At 45.2% G+C, this 19,480-nt stretch overlaps 1 protein-coding gene across 1 annotated transcript in view; it reads left to right on the top strand.

The window, feature by feature from the left end:
* tmed8 (transmembrane p24 trafficking protein 8) overlaps positions 1-19,480 on the top strand; it is a 37,680-nt gene that overhangs the window by 7,980 nt on the left and 10,220 nt on the right. The window contains exons 3-5 of the mRNA XM_068038478.1: positions 6,963-7,071; positions 14,793-14,943; positions 15,833-16,120. Of these exons, the coding sequence (XP_067894579.1) occupies positions 6,963-7,071; positions 14,793-14,943; positions 15,833-16,120 (548 nt within the window). The remainder of the gene's footprint in view (positions 1-6,962; positions 7,072-14,792; positions 14,944-15,832; positions 16,121-19,480) is intronic.

Genomic DNA, 19,480 nt, shown 5'->3' on the forward strand with positions numbered 1-19,480 from the left:
AGGAATTTTGCCATCCTGGGATTAATTGTGGGCGGGAGACACGGTGTGACCAGAAGGGGTTACGTGGTATTAGACATTTTTCTGAAAGTGACATCTCTTAGTTGGTGCGACTGAGCTGTTTGAGTGGATGCTAATTTACTGCATTTTACTGTAATTATTACAATTTTCTCATGATTGGATGAAGGATTGGTACCTTTGGGAGCATTCACTGAGGATTGTGATTTTACAATTACTAGAATTGTGCAAGTCCCAGCAGCCGGCAGGTCTCTTGTGTTTTTTTTTAAATTTCTATTTACCAGCGACAGGTGTGTTTACTCGGTGCAAGTGCCTTCCATTCCTGCGCCCAGTTTCCACTCCACATCTGTTGTTGGATTCCGGTTCAATGGTTCTCGAGCATTTTCAGTTCCTTGCACAAGTGGCCGTTCTTCATGCCTGAGCCACTTGACTGTGGAAGGCATCGCAGCCTAGCCTGATCCTGTTCTCCTCCTACATCAGTATTCTCCTCAAATTGAGTACTGGGAACACCAAAGCCATGGTCTTTGATTTCCAGCACAAGCTCCATTCCATAGCCACCAACTCCATCCCTCTCCCTGGCTGCCGATGCTTCTGTCCATGACAGTATTGGTAGGAGTGACCACCACACAGTCCTTTTGGAGACGAAGTCCCACCTTCACATTGAGGATACCGTCCATCGTGTTGTGTGGCACTATTACCGTGCTAGATGGGATTGATTTCGAACAGATCTAGCAATGCAAAACTGGGCATCCATGAGGCGCTGTGGGCCATCAGCAGCAGCAGAATTGTACTCGACCACAATCTGTAACCTCATGGCCCAGCATATCCCCCACTCCACCATTAACAAAAAGCCAGGAGACCAACCCTGGTTCAATGAAGAGTACAGGAGGGCATGCCAGGAGTAGCACCAGGCTTACCTCAAAATGAGGTGTCAACCTGGTGAAGCTACAACCCAGGACTACTTGCATGCCAAACTGCATAAGCAGCATGCAATAGACCGAGCTAAGTGATCCCATAACCAACGGATCAGATCTAAGCTCTACAGTCCTGCCACATCCAGCTGTGAATGGTGGTGGACAATTAAACAACTAACTGGAGGAGGTGGCTCCACAAATATCCCCATCTTCAATGATGGGGGAGCCCAGTACATCAGTGCGAAAGATAAGGCAGAAGCATTTGCAACAATCTTCAGCCAGAAGTGCCGAGTTGATTATCCATCTCGGCACCCTCCTGAAGTCCCCAGCATTACAGATGCCAAACTTCAGCCAATTTGATTCACTCCCCATGATTTCAAGAAACGACTGAAGGCACTGGATACTGCAAAGGTTATGGGTTCTGGCAATTGTACTGAAGACCTGTGCTCCAGAACTTGCCGCACCCCTAGCCAAGCTGTTCTAGTATCGCTACGCCACTGGCATCTACCCGGCAATGTGGAAAATTGCCCAGGTATGTCCTGTACACAAAAAGCAGGACAAGTCCAACCCAGCCAATTACCGCCCCATCAGTCTACTCTCAATCATCAGTAAAGTGTTGGAAGGTGTTATCAATAACCTGCTTAGTGATACTGAGTTTGGGTTCCGACAGGGCCACTCATCACCTGACCTCATTACAGCCTTGGTTCAAACATGGACAGAAGAGCTGAACTGGTGAGACATCAAGGCAGCATTTGACCGAGTATGGCATCAAGGAGCCCTAGCAAAACTGGAGTCAATGGGAATCGGGGGGGGAAAACTCTCTGCTGGTTAGAGTCATACCTAGCGCAAAGGAAGATGGTTGTGGTTGTTGGAGGTCAATCATCTGAGCTCCAGGGCATCACTGCAGGAGTTCCTCAGGGTAGTGTCCTCGGCCCAACCATCTTCAGCTGCTTCATTAATGACCTTCCTTCAATCATAAGGTCAGAAGTGGGGATGTTCGCTGATGATTGCGCAATGTTCAGCACCATTCACGACTCCTCAGATACTGAAGCAGTCAGTGTAGAAATGCAGCAAGACCTGGACAATATCCAGGCTTGGGCTGATAAGTGGCAAGTAACATTTGCGCCACACAAGTGCCAGGCAATGACCATCTCCAACAAGAGAGAATCTAACCATCTCCCCTTGTTATTCAATGGCATTACCATGGCTGAATCCCCCACTATCAACATCCTAGGGGCTACCAGTGACCAGAAACTGAACTGGAGTAGCCATATAAATACCGTGGCTACAAGAGCAGGTCAGAGGCTAGGAATCCTGCGGCGAGTAACTCACCTCCTAACTCCCCAAAGCCTGTCCACCATCTACAAGGCACAAGTCAGGAGTGTGATGGAATACTCTCCACTTGCCTGATGGGTGCAGCTCCAACAACGCTCAAGAAGCTCGACACCATCCAGGACAAAGCAGCCCGCTTGATTGGCACCCCATCTACAAACATTCACTCCCTCCACCACTGTCGCACAGTGGCAGCAGTGTGTACCATCTACAAGGTGCACTGCAGCAACGCACCATGATTCCTTAGACTGCATCTTCCAAACCCGTGACTTCTACCACCTAGAAGGACAAGGGCAACAGATGCATGGGAACACCACCACCTGCAAGTTCCCCTCCAAGTCACACACCATCCTGACTTGGAACTATATCGCCATTCCTTTACTGTCACTGGATCAATTCTGGAACACCCTTCCTAACAGCACTGTGGGTGTACCTACCTCACATGGACTGCAGCGGTTAAAGAAGGCAGCTCACCACCACCTTCTCAAGGGAAATTAGGGATGGGCAATAAATGCTGGCCTGGCCAGTGACGCCCACGTCCCATGAATGAATTGAAAAAAAACCTCTCAGGTTGAACCAGACTATTAGCAAGGGCGGCGCAGTGGTTAGCACCGCCGCCTCACAGCTCCAGCGACCCAGGTTCAATTCTGGGTACTGCCTGTGTGGAGTTTGCAAGTTCTCCCTGTGTCTGCGTGGTGCTCCGGTTTCCTCCCACATGCCAAAGACTTGCAGGTTGATAGGTAAATTGGCCATTAGCAATTGTCCCTAGTATAGGTGGGTGGTAGGGAAATATAGGGACAGGTGGGCATGTGGTAGGAATATGGAATTAGTGTAGGATTAGCATAAATGGGTGGTTGATGGTCGGCACAGACTCGGTGGGCCGAAGGGCCTGTTTCAGTGCTGTATCTCTAAACTAAACTAAACTAAACCCTTGGTGTCCTATTTGATGCCAAGATGAGCTTCCAATCTCATCCAGGATTTAGAAGCTTCAGGCGGGCTAGAGGGGGATGTAAAAGGGGTGGGGGTTTTGCAGTACTTGTTAAGGAGAATATCACAGCTGTACTGCAGGAGGACACCTCGGAGGGATCGTGCAGCGAGGCAATATGGGTGGAGCTTAGGAATAGGAAGGGTGCAGTCACGATGTTGGGGGTTTACTACAGGCCTCCCAACAGTTAGCGGGAGGTAGAGGAGCAGATATGTAGACAGATTTTGGAAAGATGTAGAGGTAACAGGGTTGTAGTGGTGGGTGATTTTAACTTGCCCTAGATTGACTGGGACTCACTTAGTGCTCGGGGCTTGGATGGGGCAGAATTTGTAAGGATCATCCAGGAGGGCTTCTTGAAACAATATGTAGATAGTCCAACTAGGGATGGGGCCATACTGGACCTGGTATTGGGGAATGAGCCCGGCCAGGTGGTCGAAGTTTCAGTAGGGGAGCATTTTGGGGACAGTGACTATAATTCCGTAGGTTTTATGGTACTTGTGGGTAAGGATAAGAGTAGTCCTCGGGTGAAGGTGCTAAATTGGGGGAAGGCTAATTACAACAATATTAGGCAGGAACTGAAGAATTTAGATTGGGGGCGGCTGTTTGAGGGTAAATCAACATCTGACATGTGGGAGTCTTTCAAACCTCAGTTGATTAGAATCCAGGACCAGCATGTTCCTGTGAGGAAAAAGGATAAGTTTGGCAAGTTTCGGGAACCTTGGATAACGCGAGATATTGTGAGCCAAGTCAAAGCACAGTGGCGCAGTGGTTAGCACCGCAGCCTCACAGCTCCAGGGTCCTGGGTTCAATTCTGGGTACTGCCTGTGCGGAGTTTGCAAGTTCTCCCTGTGACTGCGTGGGTTTTCGCCGGGTGCTCCGGCTCCAAAGACTTGCAGGTGATAGGTAAATTGGCCATTGTAAATTGCCCCTAGTGTAGGTAGGTGGTGGGGAATATGGGATTACTGTAGGGTTAGTATAAATGGGTGGTTGTTGGTCAGCACAGACTCGGTGGGCCGAAGGGCCTGTTTCAGTGCAGTATCTCTAAATAAATAAAAAATAAATAAAAAGAAAAAGGAAGCATTCATAAGGGCTGGAAGGCTAGGAACAGACGAATCCCTTGAGGAATATAAAGACAGTAGGAAGGAACTTAAGCAATGAGTCAGGAGGGCTAAAAGGGATCATGAAAAGTCATTGGCAAACAGGATTAAGGAAAATCCCAAGGCTTTTTATACATATATAAAGAGTAAGAGGGTAACTAGGGAAAGGGTTGGCCCACTCAAGGACAGAGAAGGGAATCTACGTGTGGAGCCAGAGGAAATGGGCGAGATACTAAATGAGTACTTTGCATCAGTATTCACCAAAGAGAAGGACTTGGTGGATGATGAGCCTAGAGAAGGGAGTGTAGATAGTCTCAGTCATCTCATTATCAAAAAGGAGGAGGTGTTGGGTGTCTTGCAAAGCATTAAGGTAGATAAGTCCCCAGGGCCTGATGGGATCTACCCCAGAATACTGAGGGAGGCAAGGGAAGAAATTGCTGGGGTCTTGACAGAAATCTTTGCATCCTCATTGGCTGCAGGTGAGGTCCCAGAGGACTGGAGAATAGCCAATGTTGTTCCTTTTGTTTAAGAAGGGTAGCAAGGATAATCCAGGAAGTTATAGGCCAGTGAGCCTTACGTCAGTGGTAGGGAAATTATTAGAGAGGATTCTTCGGGACAGGATTTACTCCCATTTGGAAACAAACAAACTTATTAGCGAGAGGCATCATGGTTTTGTGAAGGGGAGGTCATGTCTCACTAATTTGATTGAGTTTTTTGAGGAAGTGACAAAGATGATTGATGAAGGAAGGGCAGTGGATGTTATCTATATAGACTTTAGTAAAGCCTTTGACAAGGTCCCTCATGGCAGACTGGTACAAAAGGTGAAGTCACACGGGATCAGAGGTGAGCTGGCAAGATGGATACAGAACTGGCTCAGTCATAGAAGACAGAGTGTAGCAGTGGAAGGGTGCTTTTCTGAATGGAGAGATGTGACCAGTGGTGTTCCGCAGGGATCAGTGCTGGGTCCTTTGCTGTTTGTAGTATATATAAATGATTTGGAGGAAAATGTAACTGGTGTGATTAGTAAGTTTGCGGACGACATAATGGTTGGTGGAATTGCGGATAATGATGAGGATTGTCAGAGGATACAGCAGGATATAGATCGGTTGGAGACTTGGGCGGAGAAATGGCAGATGGAGTTTAATCCGGACAAATGTGAGGTCATGCATTTAGGAAGGTCTAATGCAGGTGGGAAGTATACAGTAAATGGCAGAACCCTTAGGAGTATTGACAGGTAGAGAGATCTGGGCGTACAGTCCACAGGTCACTGTAAGTGGCAACGCAGGTGGATGATGTAGTCAAGAAGGCATACGGCATGCTTGCCTTCATCGGTCGGGGCATAGAGTATAAAAATTGGCAAGTCATGCTGCAGCTGTACAGAACTTTAGTTAGGCCACACTTGGAATATTGCGTGCAGTTCTGGTCGCCACACTACCAGAAGGACGTGGAGGCTTTGGAGAAGGTACAGAAGAGGTTTACCAGGATGTTGCCTGGTCTGGAGGGCATTATCTATGAGGAGAGGTTGGATAAACTTGGATTGTTTTCACTGGAACGACGGAGGTGGAGTGGCGACATGATAGAGATTTACTAAGTTATGAGTGGCATGGACAGAGTGGATAGTCAGAAGCTTTTTTCCAGGGTGGAAGAGTCAGTTACTAGGGGACATAGGTTTAAGGTGAGAGGGGCAAAGTTTAGAGGGGATGTGCGAGGCAAGTTCTTTACACAGAGGGTGGTGAGTGCCTGGAACTTGCTGCCGGGGGAGGTGGTGGAAGCAGGTATGTTAGCGACGTTTGAGAGGCATCTTGACAAATACATGAATAGGATGGGAATAGAGGGATATGGGCCCCGGAAGTGCAGAAGGTGTTAGTTTAGGCAGGCATCAATATCGGCGCAGACTTGGAGGGCTGAATGGCCTGTTCCTGTGCTGTACTGTTCTTTGTTCATATCCTGTCCATCACCAAGACCACCTCCTTCTATTCTGTAATATCACCCGTCTTAGCCTCTGTCTTAGCTCATCTGCTGCTGAATCCCTCATCCATGCTTTTATTAACTCCAGACTTGACTATTCCAACCTTCACTGGGCCGGCCACCTAGTATCCACACATGTTAAACTCATCCAAAACTCCATTTAAAACCTGCCTCTTTGACCAAGCTTTTGGTCACTTGTCCTAATGTTGTCCTGAAAGCAGTGTTCATCTTTGTCTCATTGTGCTTCTGTGAAGCGCCTTAGGATGTGTTACTATGTTAACAGCGTTCTATAAATGCAAGGCATATGCAGACATTCTTGCCAGCAGGATAAAAGGCCGTTTCCTTCATCCCAAACTGATGCCGACTGTACCATCTGGGTCTCTAGCTCAGGACGTACTTCCCAATGGGCCATACTGTTGAGATCATCTGGCAGAGCACAGCGTGGGTTTGTTCCTTGGACTTTTCTGAATCTGCTTGTCTGCATTTATTCCCTGACCCATTGTCAGAGCTGTAAATTATTTCTGGCTGATACTACATGGTGAGAGGCTAGGCAGCCTCTGGTGGGATGCAGGTGGAACAGAACTTGGAGGGGTGCAGCAACTGTTGCACTGCATTTAATTTTTGACTAAGAATGTGTTTTTCTCTTGAGAGATCACAGAGTGCAAGACTGGTGACTGACGAAGCAGAAAGCAATCCTGGGGAAAGTTCCGGAATTCCAGTGGACCAGACAGCTGAACCAAGCAATGAACATCCACAACAGGTGTGCAGTTGAATTTCATGTAACTAGTTTCTGCTGTGCCTGCATACTCTCTGTAGAATTATTAATTCAGTGGTAGATAAAGCAGCCAGATTTTTCTCCCTTCTCTCCTAAGACACTGGCACAAGTGAGTTAAGTCCCACTCCAGAGACTTGAGCCCAGAATCCAGTCTGACGCTCCCAGTGCAGTATTGAGGGAGTGCTGCCCTGTCGGAGGTGCTGTGTTTTGGATGAGATGTTGGACTGAGACCGCCACCGCCCCCACCTTCCCCGGTTATCTCAGTTGAATGTAAAAGATTCTACGGGCACTTTTCAAATTGGTTCTCCCCAGTGGCCTGAACCAATATTTATCCCTCAGCCAACATCCTTAGAAACAGATTGTCTGGCCATATATCTCATTGCAGAATCTTACTACTGCATTTTCTGCATTACAGCAGTGATTAAACTTCAAAGAAAGAAAGCTTTACATTTCTATAGCACCTTTCATGACTTTGGGATGTCCCAAAATACTCTACAGCCAATGAAACCACACTTCCCACCTGAGGAACCTGGCTTTGCTCTTAAGTCTTGAAAGCTTCAATTGATCCCCAGCATTTTTGGGGAGAATTCCAGATTCCACTAACCTCTGAAGAAGTACTTCCTGATTTCATTGCTAAACAGCTTAGCTAGAATTAGAATTAGAACATTACAGCACAGTACAGGCCCTTCGGCCCTCGATGTTGCGCCGACCTGTGAAACCATCTGACCTACACTATTCCATTTTCATCCATATGTCTATCCAATGACCACATAAATGCCCTTAAAGTTGGCGAATCTACTACTGTTGCAGGCAGGGCGTTCCACGCCCCTACTACTCTCTGAGTAAAGAAACTACCTCTGACATCTGTCCTATATCTATCACCCCTCAACTTAAAGCTATGTCCCCTCGTGTTTGCCATCACCATCCGAGGAAAAAGACTCTCACTATCCACCCTATCTAACCCTCTGATTATCTTATATGTCTCTATTAAGTCACCTCTCCTCCTCCTTCTCTCCAACGAAAACAACCTCAAGTCCCTCAGCCTTTCCTCGTAAGACCTTCCCTCCATACCAGGCAACATCCTAGTAAATCTCCTCTGCACCCTTTCCAAAGCTTCCACATCCTTCCTATAATGCGGTGACCAGAATTGCACGCAATGCTCCAGGTGCGGTCTCACCAGAGTTTTGTACAGCTGCAGCATGACCTCGTGGCTCCGAAACTCGATCCCCCTACTAATAAAAGCTAACACACCATATGCCTTCTTAACAGCCCTATTAACCTGGGTAGCAACCTTCAGGGATTTATGTACCTGGACACCAAGATCTCTCTGTTCATCTACACTACCAAGAATCTTCCCATTCGCCCAGTACTCTGCATTCCTGTTACTCCTTCCAAAGTGAATCACCTCACACTTTTCCGCATTAAACTCCATTTGCCATCTCTCAGCCCAGCTCTGCAGCCTATCTATGTCCCTCTGTACCCTACAACATCCTTTAATTTTATAATGCCCTTTTTTTTGGAGCAAACAATATAACTTCTCTCTCTATGCTATCAAATTGCCATTTTAAGCACTCAGTTAGATCACCCCATATTCTCTATCCTCAAGTGAATACAAGCCAAGCTTATGCAGCCTGTCCTCACAAATTAGCTTTAAGGTCCAGTATCGTTCTAGTGAATCTATACTGTAGTCCCTCCAATGCTTATCCTGCCTGAAGGCAGTGCCAGATCTGAACATGGTTACTCCAGATGGGGTGTAAACAGAGCTGTGTGCAACTAAAGCATCATTTCCTCACATTTGTGTTCCAACCCCCTTGAGATAAAGGCCAGTATGCCATTAGACTTTTTGATCACGTTTTGTGTCAGGTGTCCACTAGTTTTTAGTGATTTGTGAATCTGGTCACCCAAATCCCTTTTCTCTTCCACAGCTCCTTGTCTCTTCCCGAAGATAACATTGTGATTTGTCTTTCTTGAATTCAAAGTGGATGACCTCATATCTCCCCACATTGGGCAAATCTGTGACAGATGGAGTTAACATAAGATTATAAGAACTAGGAGCAGGAGTGGGCCATTTGGTCCCTCGAGCTTGCTCCAACATTTAATAAGATCATGGTTGATCTGATTGTGGCCTTAACTCCGCTTTCCTGCCTGCCCCCCCCCCATAACCCTTGACTTCCTTGTAGATCAAAAATCTGTTCAACTCGGTCTTGAATGTATTCAATGACTCAACCTACACTGTTTCCTGGGGAAGAGAATTCCAAAGATTAATGACCCTCTGAGAGAAGAAATTTCTCCTCATCTCCATCTTAAAAGGGAGAACCTTAATTTGAAACTAGTTCTAGATTCTCCCACAAGGGGAAACATTGTCAGCATCTTCTGTTTCCAGCCCCCTCAGAATCCTTTATGTTTCAATAAGATCACCTCTCATTCTTCTAAATTCCAATGAGTATAGGTTCAACCTTTCCTCATAAGGCAAACCCCTCATCCCAGAAATCAGCCTAGTGAACCTTCTCTGAACTGCTTCCAGTGTAAGTATATCCCTCCTTAAGTAAAGAGACCTAAACTGTATGTACTACTCTGGGTGCAGTCTGACTAATGTCCTGTACAGTTGCAGCAAGACTTCCCTACTTCTATATTCCATCTCCTTTGCAATAAATGTCAACATTACATTTGCTTTCTTAATTCCTGTACCTGCATGCTAACTTTTTGTGATTCATGTACAAGGACACCTTGATCCCTCTGTATCACAACATTCTGCAGTCTCTCTCCATGTAAATAATATTCTGTTCTTCCTGCCAAAGTGGATGACCTCACATTTCCCCACAATGGGCAAAACTGACAGATGGAATTCAATCGTTAAATCTGTGTATGTCCCTTTGTATCTTAGAAGCATAGAATAATACAGCACAGGAGGCTATTCAGCCCATCAAGTCTGCACCAGCTGTTTCGAGGAGCAATCCAGTTAGTCCCACTCTTTCACCATATCCCTTCAATTTTTTTCTCCTTCAAGTATTTATTCAGTTCCCTTTTGGAAGTCACTATTGAACCTGTTGCTGCATTCGTGACCCTTATCTCTCCATCTGTGACTTCTAGTTATCAGCCCTTTAGCCACTGAAAATAGTTTCTCTTTATTTACTCTATCTAAACCCTTCATCATTTTAAACACCTCTCTCAAATCTCCTCTTAGCCCTCTATGCTCTAAGGAGAACAACTCCAGCTTCTCTGGTCTATCCACGTAACGGGATACAGGGTATCCCTGTAATCCTTCATCCTGGAACCATTCCAGTAAATCTCTTCTGTGCTGTCTACAAAGCCTTCATGTCCTTCTGAAAGTATGGTGTCCAGAATTGGCGACTATACTCCAGCTGGGGTCAAACTAGAGTTTTATAAAGGTTTAGTATAAAAATTTTTTACTCTATGCCTCTATTTATAAAGCCCAGGATCCCAGATGTTTTATTAACTGCTTTGTTCACCTGTTCTTGCATTGCCTTTAAAAAAAAAAAATTTTCATTTGTGGGATGTGGGCGTCGCTGGCCAGGCCAGCATTTATTGCCCATCTCTAATTGCCCTTGAGAAGGTGGTGGTGAGCTGCTTTCTTGAACTGCTGCAGTCCTTGGGGTGTAGGTACACCCACAGTGTTGTTAGGAAGGGAGTTCCAGGATTTTGACCTAGTGACAGTGAAGGAACGGCGATATAGTTCCAAGTCCGGATGGTGTGTGGCTTGGAGGGGATGGTTCCCATGCATCTGGTGCTCTTGTCTTTCTAGGTGGTAGAGGTCGGGGGTTTGGAAAGTTCTGTTGGAGGAGTCTTGGTGAGTTGTTGCAATGTATCTTGTATATAGTAAACACTCCTGCCACTATGCGTCGGTGGTGGAGGGAGTGAATGTTTAAGGTGGTGGATGGGTGCCAGTCAAGCGGGCTGCTTTGTCCTGGTTGGTGTTGAGCTTCTTGAGGGTTGTTGGAGCTGCATCCATCCAGGCAAGTGGAGAGTATTCCATCACACTCCTGACTTGTGCCTTGTAGATGGTGGACAGGCTTTGGGGAGTCGGGAGGTGCAGAATTCCCAACCTCTGACCTGCTCTTGTAGCCACAGCATTTATGTGGCTGGGCCAGTTCAGTTTCTGGTCAATGGTGACCCCCCAGGATGTTGATAGTGGGGGATTCAACGATGGTAGATTCAAGGGGACATGGTTAGATTCTCTCTTGTTTGAGATAGTCATTGCCTGGCGCGAATGTTACTTGCCACTTATCAGCCCAAGCCTGGATGTTGTCCAGGTCTTGTTGCATCTGAACATGGGCTGCTTTCAATATCTGAGTAGTCGCAAATGGTACTGAACATTGTGCAATCATCAGTGAACATCCCCACTTCTGACATGATGCTGGGGAGGTCATTGATGAAGCAGCTGAAGAACAAAAAGTGTCCTTATGACAGATGCGGGGTAGAAGATACTATCGAGAACCAGGCTGAATATAGAAGGTCCGGGGGAGGGGGGGAAGTGAAAAAGCAAATAAGAGAGAGCATGAGAAGAGACTGGCATCTAACATTAAAGGAAATCCCAAAGTTTTCTATAGGCATATAAATAGTAAAAGGGTGGTAAAAGGAGGGAGGAGTGGGGCCGATTAGAGACCAGAAGGGGGATTTACACATGGAGATAGAGGGCGTAGCTGAGATATTAAATGAATACCTTGCATCTGTCTTTACCAAGGAAGAAGATGCAACCCAGGCAATGTTGAAAGAGGAGGTAAGTCAGACACCAGAGGGATTTAAAATTGAAATGAAGTGCTAGACAGGCTGTCTGTACTTAAAGTGGATAAAGCACCAGGGCCGGATAAGATGCATCCAAGGATACTGAGGGAAGTGAGGGTGGAAATCGCAGAGGCACTGGCCATAAATTTTCTGTCTTCCTTGGACTCGGGTGGTGCCAGAGGACTGGAGAATTGCAAACGTTACACCCTTGTTCAAAAAAGGGTGTAAAGATAAGCCCAGCTACTACAGGCCAGTCAGTTTAACTTCAGTGGTGGGAAAACTTCTAGAAAAAATAATTTGGGATAAAATCAATAGTCACATGGACAAATGCAGGTTAATCAAGGAAAACCAACATGGATTTCTTAAGGGAAAATCATGTTTAACTAACTTGTTGGAGTTTTTTGAGGAGAACAGAGGGCTTTTGAGGACAATGCTGTTGATGTCGTGTACATGGACTTTCAAAAGGCATTTGATACAGTGCCACACAACAGACATGTGAGCAAACTTGTAGCTCATGGAATAAAAGGGACAGTAGCAACATGGATATGAAATTGGCTGAATGACAGGAAACAAAGAGTAGTGGTTAATGGATGTTTTTTGGGCTGGAGGAAGGTTTGTAGTGGAGTTCCCCAGGGATTAGTGTTGGGACCGTCACGTTTCCTGATCTATATTAATGACCCAGACCTTGGTGCACAGGGCACAATTTCAAAGTTTGCAGATGATAGGAAACTTGGAAGCATTGTGAACTGTGAGGAGGATAGTGTAGAACTTCAAAAGGACATAGACAAGTTGGTGTAATGGGCAGACAGGTGGCAGATGAAGCTCAATGCAGAGAAATGTGAGGCGATTCATTTTGGTACGAAGAACATGGAGAGACAATATAGAAAGAAGGGCACAATTCTAAAGGAGGTGCAGGAGCAGAGGGACCTGGGTGAAGATGTGCAAAAGTATTAAAGGTGGCAGGATAGGTTGATAAAGCATATAGTATCCTAGGCTTTATTAATAGGGGCATAGAGTACAAGAGCAAGGAAGTTATGCTGAACTTGTATAAGACATTAGTTTGGTCTCAGTTGGAGTATTGTGTCCAATTCTGGGAGCCGCACTTGAGGAAAGACGTGAGAGCATTGGAGAGAGTACAGAAAAGATTCACGAGAATGGTTCCAGGGATGAGGAATTTCAGTTATGAAGGTAGATTGGAGACGTTAGGGCTGTTTTCCTTGTAGAAGAGAAGATTGAGAGGTGATCGAGGTATTCAAAATCATGCGGGGTCTGGACAGAGTAGAGAGAGAGAAACTGTTCCCACTCATGAAAGGATTGAGAACGAGAGGGCACAGATTTAAAGTACTTGGTAAGAAAAGTAAAAGTGACATGAGGAAAAACTTCTTCACGCAGTGAGTGGTTAAGGTCTGAAATGCGCTGTTTGAGAGTGTGGTGGAGGCAGGTTCAATTGAAGCATTCAAAAGGGAACTAGACAGTTATATGAAAAGGAAAAATGTGCAGCGTTGTGGGAAGAAGGCAGGGGAATGGAACTGAGGGAATTTCTCTTTCAGAGAGCCAGTGTGGACATGATGGGCTGAATGGCCTCCTTCTGTGCTGTAACAATTCTGTGATTCTGTGAAGATGTTTGGGCCTAGGACATACTAACTGACCCTGAGGAGCTCCTGCAATGTTTTCCTGGAGCTGAGATGATTGACCTCCAACAACCACCTTCCTTTGTGCTGGGTAAGACTCCAAGCAATGGAGAGTTTTTCCCCGATTCCCATTCACTCCAGTTTTGCTAGGGCTCCTTGATGCCATACTTGGTCAAATGCTGCCTTGATATCAAGGGCAGTCACTCTCACCTCTCCTGTTGAGTTCAGCTCTTTTGTCCATGTTTGGACCAAAGCTGTAATGAGGTCAGGAGCTGATTGTGTCAGTTAGTATGTATTGTGTCTCCTCATTCTTCCTACCAAAATCTAGCACTTCACTCTTTTCTGATCTGAATTTCATCTGTCATCCACTAGCCTGTCTGTTGCTTTTGAAGTCTATTACTATCTTCCTGACTGTTTACCTAAGTCCAAGTCATTAACGTATATCAAAAACTGCAGTGGTCCTATTACTGAACCTTGGGGAACATCACTGTATATTTCCTGTTCCCATCTACACAAGTAACGTGCTCCCCAAGTTACTGTCATCTGCAACCATGGATACATAACTGTCTACTCCTTCATCCAAGTCATTTATAATGATAGTGGAAAGCTGAGCCCAATCAAAGAAGGCTTCCTTTATCCCTACTCCTCTCCAACAGCCCAATCATTTTCCAACTTGTCACAAAGCTGCCTCCAATTCTGTGCATGCTCAATATTTGCTAATAATCTCTTAGTAATCTTATCAGATGACTTCTACAAGCTCATCCATAGATGATGCATAATGCTATTAACCTCCTCCAAATTCGATTAGTTCGACATGACCAACCCTTCATAAATCCAGGCTCTCTTTGATCATCTCATACTTCCAAGTGCTCAGTCACTCAGTTTCTGATTGATTCCAGTGACTTCCCTACCGATAATGTTAATCTGCGATGTCTGGTTACCTGATTTCTCCCTCTCTCTTCTTAAATAATGAAGTGATATTTACAATTTAAAGGCAGAATTCCTGAATCAAGGGAGCATTAGGAAAATTCTGACCAACACATCAGCAATTTCATCGTGTGATTTAATGGGGGCGAAAGCCATTAGGTTTTGGGGATTTGTCTCTCTTGGGTCCCATTATTTTCTCCATTTTTACTTATCTTAAATTCTCCTCATGACTTATTTTTAGGTCCTGCACCAGAAGGTGGATTATTGTGACTTCTATAACTTTCCAGCCCCTGGAGAAGATTTTGTGAAGTGGGCTGATTCCTAGGTGTTGCTGAGTTGGCTTGTAAAGGTGCTGCACTCGTGGTTACATGCATCTTCAATGGATCTTTTCTCTTTGTCCTTCAGGATGTTAAGAACCGCAAACCACGCAAGGCGGCTGCAGTGACAGTTGCTGCGTACCGGGTTCGCAAAGTCAGCAGTGATTCTGTGATAATTCAGTCTGACCATGGAGGCCCAGAAAAGCTACCACCTGATCCATCAGAAGGTCCTGGGAGAGGTGAGTGTAGTAATAATCGGACAGGGAAGAGGGAGCTTTCTGTATCTAAACTGTGCTGTATCTGCCTTGGGAGTGTTTGATGGCACAGTGTATAGAGAGCTTTACTCTGTGTCTAACCTATACTGTGTCTGATCTGAGAGTGTTTTATGCTGACAGATCCTTAAAATAGGAAAGCTTCCCATTCCTCAGGGACTGACCCATTATGTTGCTGTTGACTCAATTCACCCGTTGTTCCTTTCCTAAGTCTATCCTGATTGAACTCCCTGTGTATTGGGCATTGCTTGTTGCTGTGATTGGGCTCTGATAGCACAGTGTTTATATTACTGGACTAGTAATGCAGAGCTAATGATCCAGAGACAGGAGTACAAATCCCACCACAGTGGCTGGGGAATTTAAATTGAATTAATTAAATAAATCTGGAATAAAAGATCCTCTCAGTAATGACCCCATTACTGGTAAATTGGATTGTTCTAAAAAGCCATCTTGTTCACTAATGTCCTTCAGGGAATAAAATCTACCGTCCTTACTCGGTCTGGCCTACGTGATGACTCCAGACCCAAAGCAATGTGGTTTAATCTTAACTGCCCTCTGAAATAGCCTAGGAAACCACTCGGTTGTATTCAAGAGGACAGGTCACCACCATCTTCTCGAGGACGATTCGGGATGGGCAATAAATGCCACCATTGACACTCCTATCCCAAGAACAAATATAAAAAAAATTCTGGCCAGTTCTGTACAAGGACATGCAGCTGTCTCTGTCTGGCTGTTGTAAAGCATTAGACTGGGATCTAAAGGAGTTTGAGAATTGTCAGTGCAGGTTTGTGGACTAGCTGGCAGACTATCTCCTCTTGAAGTGCGATTAGCTCTATCATTCCTGTTTGCCTTGCAGTTGTTCCCGTAATCGATGCTGCTTCCACCTGGATGTCCGTGGAGATGACTGAGTTCAAAGAGAAGATGCGTAGAGAAAAGGCGGGAGTGCTGAAGGTGAACCGGGGAAACGTGGTGACCGTGCGGGTTCCCACCCACCCCAAGGGCACCTGCGTCTGCTGGGACTTTGCCACGGACACCTACGACATTGGCTTTGGGGTGTACTTTGAGTGGGGGCCCGTGAACAACACAGAGATTACAATGCTGGTCAGTGAGTCGAGCGATGAAGAGGAGGAGGAAGACACAGAAGGTAACGGGCTTTGTAAATGTTTAACTGAGATCTAGTTGATGTCTCACCAGGACTCCCTGCCGCAGGCTCTGCCTAAAGGACTCTTTCAGCTGTGTTTAATTTGACTAGGATAAATGCTGACAGACTTGCCCTGTGTTTCCAGCATTTTCTGTTTTTATTTCAGATTTTCAGAATTTGCTGCTTATTTTTATTTCTCCTCTCTCAACCGATAAACATTGTAAATCAGAGACTCTCAGGGTTACCCTGCATAGCCCCATGAATATTCAATAACTTTATGTATGTGTTGTAAGTTTCCAATGAGTTTGATACATTGTTATCGTCTTGTCAAATAACAAATCTCCCCATTAAGTTTTTAAAAAGAGCCACATCATTTAGAGTAGAAAGACACAATATTGAAAAGAAAAATTAAATCAAGGTGTTCGGGGTCTAAAGTAACAGTTTTGAGGCCACTTTGGGTTTCAGATTTTAATCTTTATCTCAAAGGACAATGATCGATTGAGTGGGAAAAACTCTGGCAAATAGAGTTCAATGTGGGAAGTGTGAGGCCTAAGAAGGATAAATCAGAGTATTTTCTAAATGGCGAGAAGCTAGGAACTGTGGAGGAACAGAGAGATATAGGGGTCCAGGTACAAATACCATAAAAGCTAGTGCACAGGTACAAAAAAATAATTTAACAGATTAATGGAACGTTGACCTTTATCTCTAATACTTCAAGAAAGAGAGTTGTCAGGAGCAATGTGAGCCCTTTGAAAAATGATGATGTGATGTCAGTGAAAATAAGGAAGAGTGGATATGCTGAACAATTACAGTAGAGGAAGAGGTCAGCATGCCGGACATTCCAAGGAAACTAATATTGATTCAGGGACAGAAACTCAATAAAATTAACGTAAGCAAGATAACAGCAATGAAGAAAATAGTGGCACTTAAGAGTGACAGTCCCCAGGACCAGATGGTTTCCATCCCAGAGTTTTAAAGGAAACAGGTGGTGTTACGACCAGGTGAGAAAGGGGTCTGGGGCATTCCGTCTCTGCCTTTGCCTGGTTTAACGGTAACAGGGTTTAATTTTTAAAAACACTGTTTTTAGCTTCCCCTCAGTGAATCCTTGTTCATTGCTTTCCAATTGCAAGGCAAAGAAATCAATCAGACAGGTTTTCTTAGATTTAAACAAGAAAGATGGGAGTTTATTAATCTTAAACTCTAATTCGGTTAATGACTACGAATACGTGACGTGACCATGCTAGCATGCATTCACGATAAACGCATGCAGATAGAGACAGAAAAAGTGGAAGGAATAATGGGGAAAAGTTTGAGGCAGTAGCTGGGTTTCTATTTATGGTCATTCGAGTGTGATGTAGAATCTTTTAGTTGCCGGTAAGTCTTGCCATTTCGTTGGGGCCCAGTGCATGCTTTAAAACTTGTTTCAATGTAGGAGTCTTGTCTGTCTTGAGGTTTAAGTGACTTCATTGGATCCAGAGATTAGTGAGTGAGAGAGAGCCAGATAGGAGAGAGGCTCTTGTTCCAAGTTCAGTTGCAATCTGCAGTCTGACCCAAGCTGTCCTGTGAGCAGTTCAAAACCAGACCTGGGCCAGCAGGTTAGTCATGTGACTTGCTTTTTTAACAAACTCCTGTGTTTGTGGATTCCAAAGCTCTTGGTTGGGGCTCGGGGTGAGGGGGGGTAGTGCTGTCTCTTATACCGAGGGCGGCGCAGTGGTTAGCACCGCAGCCTCACAGCTCCAGGGACCCGGGTTCGATTCCGGGTACTGCCTGTGTGGAGTTTGCAAATTCTCCCTGTGTCTGCGTGGGTTTTCTCTGGGTGCTCCGGTTTCCTCCCTCAAGCCAAAAGACTTGCAGGTTGATAGGTAAATTGGCCATTATAAATTGTCACTAGTATAGGTAGGTGGTAGGGAAATATAGGGACAGGTGGGGATGTTTGGTAGGAATATGGGATTAGTGTAGGATTAGTATAAATGGGTGGTTGATGCTCGGCACAGACTCGGTGGGCCGAAGGGCCTGTTTCAGTGCTGTATCTCTAATGTGGATCACCATTGCCCAGACCAATCTCTGTTAATTGAATCAGTGACCAGTGTCCATTGTCTGTCCAAGCTGTCTCTTAGTATGCAAATGTTTTTCCAGCCACTGTTGGTCTGTTTAAACAAGTCATCTCTTCAATCCAGCAACGGTTTAAAATTAATGTTCATGTGACAAAATTAATATGCCTCATTCTTGGCAGGTGGGAGTCTTCATGACAGTGGGAACATTGTAGATGCCCTAACTATAATCTTCCAAGGTTCCCTTGACGTAGGAACAGTTCCTTTAGTTTAGAAATTTACATTGTCACTCCTCAATTTAACAAATGTGAGTGAGGGAAACCAGGGGATTATAGACCAGTTAGCCTAACATCTGTTGTCAGAAAACTACGAGAGTGTATAATTAAGGATAGGGTGACTGAACACTTTGAAAACTTTCAGCTGATCAGAGAGGGTCAGCATGGATTTGTAAAGGGGAGGTCATACCTAATGAGCCTGACTTAAATTTTTTTGAAGAGGTGACTAAAGTAATGGACAGGGGAATGTCTCTGGACGTGACTTATATAGACCTCCAGAAGGAAAATAGGAGCAGGAATAGGCCATTCAGCCCATCAAGCCTGCTCCACTATACAGTTAGATCATGGCTGGTCATCTACCTCATCCCTTGATGCCAGTGGTATCCAGATATCTGTTGATTTCTGTCTGGAACATGCTCAATGATTGAGCTCCCACAGCTCTTGGGTCGAGAATTCCAAAGATCTACCACCCTCTGAGTAAAGAAATTCCTCCTCATCTCGGTCTTAAATGGCCTACCCCTTATTCTGAGACTGTGTCCCCTGGTTCTAGACTCGCCAGCCAGGGGATTCATCCTATCTACCTCTATCCTGTCATACCCTGTAAGAATTTTGTAAGTTTCAGTGAGATCACCTCTCATTCTTCGAAACGCTAGAGAATACACGACCAAATTCCACAATCTCTCCTCATAAGACAATCCCGCCATCCTCGGGATTAGTCTGATGAACCTCCGTTGCACTCCCTGTATGGCAAGTTTATCCTTCCTTAGATGAGGAGACCAAAACTGTACACAATACTCCAGGTGCAGTCTCAACAAGGCTCTATACAATTGAAGCAAGACATCTTTACTCCTGTGCACAAATCCCCTTGCAATGAAGGCCAACATATGTACATATACCATTTGCCTTCCTAATTACTTGTTGCACCTGCATGCTAGCTTTTAGTTATTAGTGAACAAGGACACCCAGGTCCCTTTGGACATTAACACTTCTCAACCTGTCACCATTTAAGAAATACTGTCTTTCTGTTTTTTTTCTAC

This window comes from Heterodontus francisci, chromosome 9, assembly GCF_036365525.1.
Source record: "Heterodontus francisci isolate sHetFra1 chromosome 9, sHetFra1.hap1, whole genome shotgun sequence".
Taxonomy (NCBI): domain Eukaryota; kingdom Metazoa; phylum Chordata; class Chondrichthyes; order Heterodontiformes; family Heterodontidae; genus Heterodontus; species Heterodontus francisci.